Below are 8,910 nucleotides of genomic sequence, written 5' to 3' on the forward strand. Positions count from 1 at the left end.
TTATTTAAAGTTAGCACCGAGTATATAGATTTAACATTCATATTTTCTACTCCTCATTTCCTGCCGGCAAACTGTCTTACCATAAATAAATAAATAAATAAATAAATAAATAAATAAATAAAATTTAAAGGGAAAGAAAGCTTATAGGGCCTTATAGAAGCAGATGTTTGTAGTACACAATAAAGCCTATACTAATGTATTACTACTGTTTAGGGGCCCTAACGTCTCTCCCCAAGATTATGGCTCTTAGACACGCACACACAATCATTCAAAGCACACATGGCTATGGAGACCCTCCCCCGGCCTGCACACTCATGCATCTATGTCACATGGGCTGGCTTGCTCACATGTGTCATTAATTGTCAAGAATGCTGCTCAGGCGGCTGATCGGAAGATAGGCAGAGCAGGAATAGAGACAGCCCAGGGTTTCCTAGTCAAGTAGGTTTAAAACATTTTTTTTTCCCTCTCTCTCACTCACTAACTTCCTTCCTGTTCTAACTGCCGGTACTCAGAAGTCAGAGACAGAGGTAACCTACAGAGACACAGGGCCGACAGGAGCCTGGAATGTAAGTTGAACGCCTGAGGTGGGGGAGGTTGCAGGTGGGCGCAGAGTCTTGCAGGAAATCTCAGAGCCACCCTACTGTCCTTGCCGGGAGATGTTGCTGGTTTTAAGAAGGGCGGGTCTTTATACCGAACTTCATGATAAGAAAGTGTTAAAGAGATTGCTGGAGCGGAAAAGGGGAAGTCAGCCCTGAGAAGGGGAGACAAGCTGAAGGAGGTAGGAGAGAGTACCCTGCTACTAGAATGTTCTAGAGAAGGGCCCCGGGGATACCTGGAATGGGGGCGGGGTGGGAGGCTGGTTTCCTTGCTAGGCAGGAGCTGGAATTTGGCTAAGCTCAGGAAAAGGAAAACCCTACTTCTCGGCTGATAGCGACTGTTGGTGGATGGTTGCTTGCACTGGGGTGGAGATGTGCGGTTTCCTGTTTTTAAGCACACTTTAAAGAGACTGTTTGAAAAGAGAGAATATATGGTTCCGAGCTGTCAAATACTAAGCCATTAAGAAAAACGGGGGGGTGGGGGGGGACTAAATTCCTGCAGTGGGATGGGCAGGAAGATATTCACTGTGACTGCCAAAAAAACAAAGCAGCCCTCCACATCAAGGGGAACTGGCGCAGACCAGGAAGATGCGGAGAAAACTGTGGAAGAGACCCTAGGACAGTCTGCGTGGGCTCAGCTATTAAACGTGGTCAGTGAGCCTTCCAGCTGCCATGGTCTGAACTTTGGCCTTGCTAGAAGGGCTTTAGACATGACTTGACATATGCTCTCCTCTCTTTACAAGGCTTTCCAGGGAGCAAGTGATAAACGCCCGATCTGGGGTAACCTGTAGCATGGGTCAGAGAAACCCTGAGCAGTTTTTCACCCAGAGTGAGGGAAGCAGACGACCCCTACAGGAAGGCCCCCAAACCACCCCTTCGCAAAGACGCTAAACCTTCTGAAGTCAGGCTTGGCACACTGGATCTCCACATAAGAACTCAAGACGTGATCAGTGGTGACCTGCTGGCTGGCAATTTGCCACCAGCAGATGCCATTTCTCTCCGTGGCATTTCTAAGAGTGTATCACTCCCTGCCCGTTTCAAATACAGCACAAGTTTAGTGACAAAGCGAGCTTATTCTTTTGTGAGTCCTTCAGGTTTCTGGTAGAACTTGACCTCCATCCACATTGCCCACTCTCGGCCAGTGAGAAGCAACCATGGCTAGCCGATCTACACCTCACAGGTACCTTCTAGCCCTTGGAATTTGGTCCTTCACCATTTTGGAGAGTGTGGGTCTGTCCGAGGGAGACGTGCTTTGAGCAGCCTCAAGGCTTGGTCTCCACTGGAAGCTCAGAACAGCATAGTTATTCTGAGGGGGATTTGCAGGGAATATGATATGTGACAAACCTGAGCTAACAGGAAGGGAGAAGAAGCCCTGTGGGGTGAAAGTTAAGCAGAGAGAAGACAGCCAGTGTTGACTCAGAGCCCTCTGTGTGCCAAGCCTGGTATTGAGAAACTCAAGATTTTCATACTCAGAGAATGGAGAAGAATATTAAGGAAGTGTTCAATAGTTCATATACTGGTACAGTAAAAGAGCTGATAGCCTTAGACATTGTCTGTGGAAGATTTCTAATTCCGCATATGGAGTACCTTTGTACAGCAGCTTTGCTTAGAGTCTACAGTGGCAGGCCCCAGGTCCTGTTTGCTCCTGAAAGATCACTGGTTCTTTCATCTATATAATAAGGTCTAACCAAATTATCCTTTATTGATAATACTCTGATTTCCTCAACCAAAGCTGGCTAAAACTCCACAGGGCTTTCCTCAGGGGTCTGATAATCTAAGTTCAAGTGTCCATGAAAATGTGTTTGACTTCTCACATTAATTTAGAACCTTGGTGACTGTGTCTAGTTTTTTTTTGCCTAGTCATGGCTTCCAGAGTGCAGCTGTCTTTGAAGAGTATTTAAAGTGGTATTTGTGAAAGAAGAGTGTCACACGGGGAGGGGTGCTGGGGGGGAGGAAGCATAGTGATTCTTACTCTTATCTCTTTCTGCACCAAAAACCAGAGCTGGAAGAGCACGCTTGGAATGTAAGGGCAGGAAGTAATAGGCTGTTTCTCTGAGGAAGGGAAAGGTGAACTTCTGGTTCTTAGTGGGAGTGGTGGGGCCCAACTTTAATTCCAGCATTTGAGAGGCAGGACATCTCTATGAGTTCCAGGTCACCCAGGGATACATAGTGAGACCCTGTCTTTTAAAAAGGGGAAGGGGGTATTTTTAAAATGAGAGAGAGAGAGAAAGAGAGAGAGAGAGAGAGAGAGAGAGAGAGAGAGAGAGAGAGAGATCTTTCTAGAACTATGTCTCTCCATCATTGCATTATACAAGATGGCTTCCTCTCAGTCACTAGCTTGGATCTTCTCGTCCGGTTTTGGATGCTCATGCAGCTGACTTGGGAGAAAACGGCCTTGAGATGCCCCAGAAAGGGCCAAATCTTTCATGTGACTAGAAATACTGAAGGAGTTCCTCCAGAAGCAACAGAAGAGGCCTTGTGGGTGTCCTGGAAGATAATCTGGGGTCTCCTGAAACCAGGCAGCAGCAAAGCCTGCAGAACAGGCTGTGACATGCGCAGTTCTCAGCAAGAACTCAGCTCTGAGCTCCGGACCCTACGGTGGGAAATCCCCTGTTCCTGTTCTTCTAACCAGCACCACACACACACCTCTCCTTTTCTTTCCCTTAGTGACTCAGAGGTGCATGGTGAGACCCCAGCTGACCCAGCCTTTCAATGTAGTTAGATCATCCTGCGTTTTCCCCTGGAGCCAGAGGCAGTTTGTTCACTAACTGCTCTCTGAGGCCACTGATTCATCTTCTCATTCAGAGCGGACCTTCTGTCAGACAAAGGGTCAAGAAATAAAATCGAAGATAGAATTGTTAGTGTGAGATATTTCAAAAGAAATACAGTAGTTACTATCCCATTTTTACATTGGATTTCAATTATAAATAATCCTTACAAGTTCCTAAACTTCAGGTCCTGTCCTTGCTTGCAGAGAAACAGACTGTATACTGAGCCGGCTGCTCACGATCAGTTTATACCCAGGGGAAGGGCTTCCTCCTTGGGACATTACATTGCGTCCCACAAAACACATCGTGGAAGGGTCAGGAAGAAAGACGAGGAAAGGAATTAATATTTATTGAACATATAGCGGCCAATACAGCTTCCAATTCAGCCTTTTGATGCCATGAGGAAGGCTCATTTTTCCTACACCTCTGGTGGATGTTAATGGCTTGCTTAGGTCCAAATAGAAAGTTGGTTTTGGAGCCAGGCTTTGAGCCCCTGGTCCACTTTCTTCAAAGTTCATGATTTATCAAACATAAGGGTCACTTTGCTAAATTCATCTGGGATGGGATTTATTTCCTACAAATGTAGGATCTCGGGGTTTTTTGTTTGTTTGTTTGTTTTGTTTTGTTTTGGCTTTTTTTGCCATCAACTCATACGAAGCTATATTAACAGCCAGACGTGTGTACATTGACCCAAGGTTAAGTCGTATTTATTCTTTTCTCCTGTCTTCCTCTGTTCCTGTAACATGTAGTTCACACTGTCATCAATGCAGTGTCTGGGGATTCCTTGCAATAATTCATGCGATGCACCAAGCATGCGATTGCTAAGTTTTGACTCAGAGAACAGTTCAGTAACTGTTTTATGATAGTCTTTGTGATGCAGAAGGTCTAGGTAAGAGAAAGATTATTTACATCTTGGGGGGGAGTAGGTTATGTATGTTGTGTTTTATAAAACGGGGGTATAATGCAGCAGGAGGAGCACCTCCACAGACCCTGTCAAACTGCTCCCCTGAGGAATCACCACCAGAAGACAGGCCTAGTACAAACGGAAGTTTATTGGGGGAAGGGAGGGAGACCTAGAAAAGGGAGTTGGGGGAAAAAGAAAGAAGAGAGAAGGGAAGAGAGGAAGATCAAGACGCAGGGAACACGTGGGGAAGAGAGAGAATAGGAGATGGAGAGAGAGAGAGAGAGAGGGAGAGAGAGAGAGAGAGAGAGAGAGAGAGAGAGAGAGAGAGAGAGAGAGAAGCAGTACTCTTATACACCTGGCTCCTGGCTCACACCTGGAGTGGAGACCACAAGCTGTTGCTAGGGCAGAGCCTAGAGGAATTGCCAACCATGTAAAATGTAACACCTTTCAGAAATAATATGAAATTTAAATAATTGAACATATACTCTTCTCTCAAATGCACTGATGAGGTGAAGTAACTGAACAGTGACTCAGCGGTCACACAACTGCAGGCTGTGAGATACAAAGATAGGCTGGGGACAGTGACTCATCCAAAGACCATCTGTCAAGGTAAAGAGAGAAGGGTCCTCATGGCTGAAACATGTGCCCAAGAGTTCACTGCCAGAGAGCCAGGACCAATCTCCATGTGTGAGGGGGGCTGTTCAGGAAAGAGATAATCACCCCCAAAATCTAGTAGATCTAACCACTAGCTGCGTGGTTACACTCATAAGACACAGATATCACCCGATATCCTCTGATTCTGTGTATCCAACATTTTGGGTGGATAATTACTGATTTTTGGGCTCAATCTCAACGATCCAGCAACCCCTCAGGAGGAAGGGAGCTTCTTCTACAGCAATCCACTGGACTGCATTCACCAGAAAGTTACAGGTTCAAGGTCATGTTTAATAACCTTAGACATTGTCTTAGACAACCGTAAGATTATGAAGGGCTTCATGGTCTGTGAATCTATGGACTAAAAGAATAAAAAATCATAACCTTATTCTTGTCCTCTTTGAACTAAAGACTATGGTAATTTTTATATTTTTAAAGAGGTTTTTTTTTAATTTTTATGCGTATGACTGTTTTGCATGCATGCTTGTGTGTACCGAGTTTTCTTTTTAATTTTTATGTGTATGGCTGTTTTGCATGCATGCTTGTGTGTACCATAGAAGCAAAATGAGGGGGATGGATTTCCTAAACTAGAGTTACAGGTGGTTATGAGCTACCACGTGGGTGCTGGGAATCAAAACTGAGCCCTTTGGGAAAGCACCTCGATCTTAACCACTGAATCATTCTCTAGCCTCTGCTTAGCAGATTTTTAAGAGTCCTGTCATGTCCAAAACGTGAAGAATCACCAATCAAGCCAGCTGGACCTTATAGAAATCACCAACTCTTGTTTGCCCCCTGGCTCTGAGCAGAAGCTTGGATGTCAGTGTGCTCTGAAGGGAAGGGCAAGTAAACACTGGGAGCTCACCAGCAAGCCGTGACTTCCTTGCGGCTTTGGTGGAGAGTCACCTGGTCAGTTATGTTGTGTTTATTACCATAATAGCCACCTTTCTAGAGTAAGCGTCTTTGAAACATCTGGTCCCATATCTCCTCCTTATGCTGCAATTATTGTCAAATTATTGTGATGTAGCTCGGAAATTCCTGCTCTTCCTGCACCAATACCAGACACCATACATTGTCTTCTACTCTTCGTGTTGTCTCGGTTGTAAGAAATATTTATGTTTGCAATTAATTATGAAAATTTAAATAACAAATAATCAAATTTAATAATAAGATGAAAACCCAGATGGAAGAACTGATTTGGCAATGCCCACACAGTTATAAGTTTGCAAGTCCTATGTCAGCCTCTCCTCCCTCTCTGTCTCTCTCTCCCCTCTCCCTCTTTTCCTCTCTCTTTTCCTTGTTCTTTTCAAGAATTAGAATCTACAGCTTTTGCAAGGCAATGAGATCTTGAACTATTGACTGGGTATAATGACACCATCCAACAGTCAGGCATTCAAGGGGGACCTGTTAGAACTGTGTTCTAGAAGATTCTCTCCTGTGAACTGAGCTGCGCTTGTCCATGCGAACAGCCCCCTCTCTGTCAGGTTGGTTATGGACTCTTCACTCTGGTTATCTGTTAGGTCGTCATGGCCACTAGATGAGAATATGCCTCATCTGATTCGTCTTATCTAACTTGCTCTACATCAGCCCCTTAGAGGTTGTCCTCAGATTTCGACATCCACCAGCTTTGTCCTTCTTTATTTTTACTACCAGTTCATAATATTCTTTCTCTGCATGCTGTTTGGAGTATGAGCTGGGTTAGTTGTTATGCTTTCCCTGCTGAGGTCCGGAGCCCTGGCTGCTGACCTCCGGAGTCTCCGCTTTGAGTGAACCCAGTGGTGTAAGTGAGACAAGGGTTACCATAGGAACTGGGCTAATCAGCTTCCTTTCTGTGTAGAAAGTGGACCTAGGCATCGACATGCGGTTTTCAGAGCTACTCAGGGCTTTGTGTTTGGTCTGATGTTTTGCTGGAAGACAAATGAAGAGGACCCTTGTTTCTTTCTCTCCCTTCCTTCATCTCAACCTTTCCTTCATCCCTTCTCCACGCTCCGCCATTTCTCTTTCTCTCATTCCATAAATTTGCTTTTGTTAGTCTTCGTTTCTAATTTATTTTCCTTCTTGCTGCATTAATAACACTGAGACGCAGAAGTACAATCAGTTGGCCCATCAGTTTCCTCATCCCCAGAGAATTCACAGATGTTCCCAGTGTCTCTATGGATAAGATGATGTGACAGAGAATGTCTTAGGTGTACAACTTATGAGAAATGGAGGCTTTGACATCCTTACCTGGGCATCATCCAGGCAGCATCTCCTTTTGCCTTCAGACATACGCTACGATGTTCACAGCTGTGTCATGAGGAACCAGTCTCTTAACCCTCGGATCTCAATTTTCCCAGTGATTCAGTGAGAAGGTGAACTATTTTACCTCTTAACCTTGTTTGAACTCGAAAAAGTGGTAGTAACAGACGCTCATCAACACTCGCACACACAAAAAGACAACGTCACTCCATTTCCTTCTCAGTTTTGTTTACACACGTCAAGTAAATGCAGACACTGATTAGAGAAGGAATGTGTCATGATCTGCCCAGGTGAGATTTTGTGGGTGTGTCCAGCCTTTTGACCTGGTTCCACAATGTTGTCACGTATAAATGTCACGCTCAAGAGTCATGTCATCAAGTTTAAAAAAAAAAAAAACATTGAAGAAAAATCTCATAATATTTTAAGCTGATGATTTCATATCAGGCCACACTCAGAGCCAACCTGCAGTGTGTAGAGATCGTGATCTCACTAGAAATACAGGGAAATACAAAAGAAGACCGGAAGGTGGCCGAGTGCCCCTAATAACAACTTTGTACTTACCGAATTGTCTAGAGGAATTTGAGACCTTTGCTATTTGGTGGCATGTCAAAAGGACACAAAAGATACAGAGTGGGAGGAATCAGTCGGCCATGAAAATCATAAAATGCAGAGCTGCACAGGTGTTATGGGTGGGGTGGGCACTCAGGAAGAGCCCAGAACCCAGTATCTCCTCTCAAACTGTGATTAACAGCTTAGAGTGGGGCCATTCATACCTGCCAGGCAGGTATTAGAGGTCTGCTTCCCCCAGGGTTCCCCTTTAAGGTCTGATAAGTATTTAAGGAAAGAATATGTTAATGGGAAGACACCAGCCATTTGACCACAGATAATCAACCTGTGTCCATAAGTCAGTGTAACTCGGACTGTGCATACTGGGAATTGCACCGAACCAAAGCCAGAATGGTCGGTCAGTTGCCGGGATTGTTTATGCCATGTTTCTTCACTGTAGTGCATTGTTCACAAGAAAGCAGTTTAATCTTATAGCTTTGTTCTGCAAACAAAAATTAAGATGAGTCAGAGAAGTGACTGGAAATACTATGTATTTCATGACATGTGTTGAGGAACAATTTGAAAATCACCGATGAATACAGGTCTCCAGTAAGGTGGTACCAATAGCAACCCTAGTGGCTAATGGACCATCCTTCTCTCTCAGAAATACAGAACAATCAAGATGACAGAGAAGGATGCACAGCCACAGCTGGAGGATGGAGAGGATGACCTGGACAGCAAGCTCAATTACAAGCCGCCCCCTCAGAAGTCCCTGAAGGAGCTGCAGGAGATGGACAAAGATGACGAGAGTCTAATCAAGTACAAGAAAAAACTGCTGGGGGATGTTCCCGTGGTAGCAGGTGCGTGGCGGGAGGGAGAGGGGTGAGGCCTCCCCGGAGACATGCACTGCTGTCACCCACAGTCAGGAGCAAAGGGCTTCCTGGTTAGGTGGGTGAGGCACCATCTGTACATGCTACCTAAGGTCATGGACTGTATAATTATGTTTTCTTTGGCTATGGCATGAGAGTCAGAAAAAAATTACCCACATGGAGCACGTAGAATTTCAGACCAGAACTACACTTGATTCCGGTCTCCACAAGTTCCTACTTTTTTCTCTCTCTCTTTCTTGGATGTTTCTTAACTATTCCTCTGTCTCAGTGTCTCTGTCTCTGTCTCTGTCTCTGTCTCTGTCTCTGTCTCTGTCTCT

The 8,910-nt window shown here is 44.9% G+C and overlaps 1 protein-coding gene across 3 annotated transcripts in view; it reads left to right on the forward strand.

Moving 5' to 3' along the window:
- The first annotated feature begins 420 nt into the window (after positions 1 to 420).
- Arhgdib (Rho GDP dissociation inhibitor beta) overlaps positions 421 to 8,910 on the forward strand; it is a 19,097-nt gene continuing 10,607 nt past the window's right edge. The window contains exons 1-2 of one of the 3 annotated variants that reach the window (XM_028780942.1): positions 421 to 566; positions 8,368 to 8,563. In XM_028780942.1, coding sequence (XP_028636775.1) covers positions 8,386 to 8,563 — 178 coding nt within the window. In that variant the 5' untranslated portion in view covers positions 421 to 566; positions 8,368 to 8,385. Of the gene's footprint in view, positions 567 to 655; positions 779 to 1,151; positions 1,247 to 8,367; positions 8,564 to 8,910 lie in introns of those variants that run through there. The other 2 variants (XM_028780943.1, XM_028780944.1) reach the window with 2 other exon arrangements.

The sequence above is a fragment of the Grammomys surdaster genome, unplaced genomic scaffold, assembly GCF_004785775.1.
Source record: "Grammomys surdaster isolate TR1022 unplaced genomic scaffold, NIH_TR_1.0 373, whole genome shotgun sequence".
NCBI lineage: Eukaryota > Metazoa > Chordata > Mammalia > Rodentia > Muridae > Grammomys > Grammomys surdaster.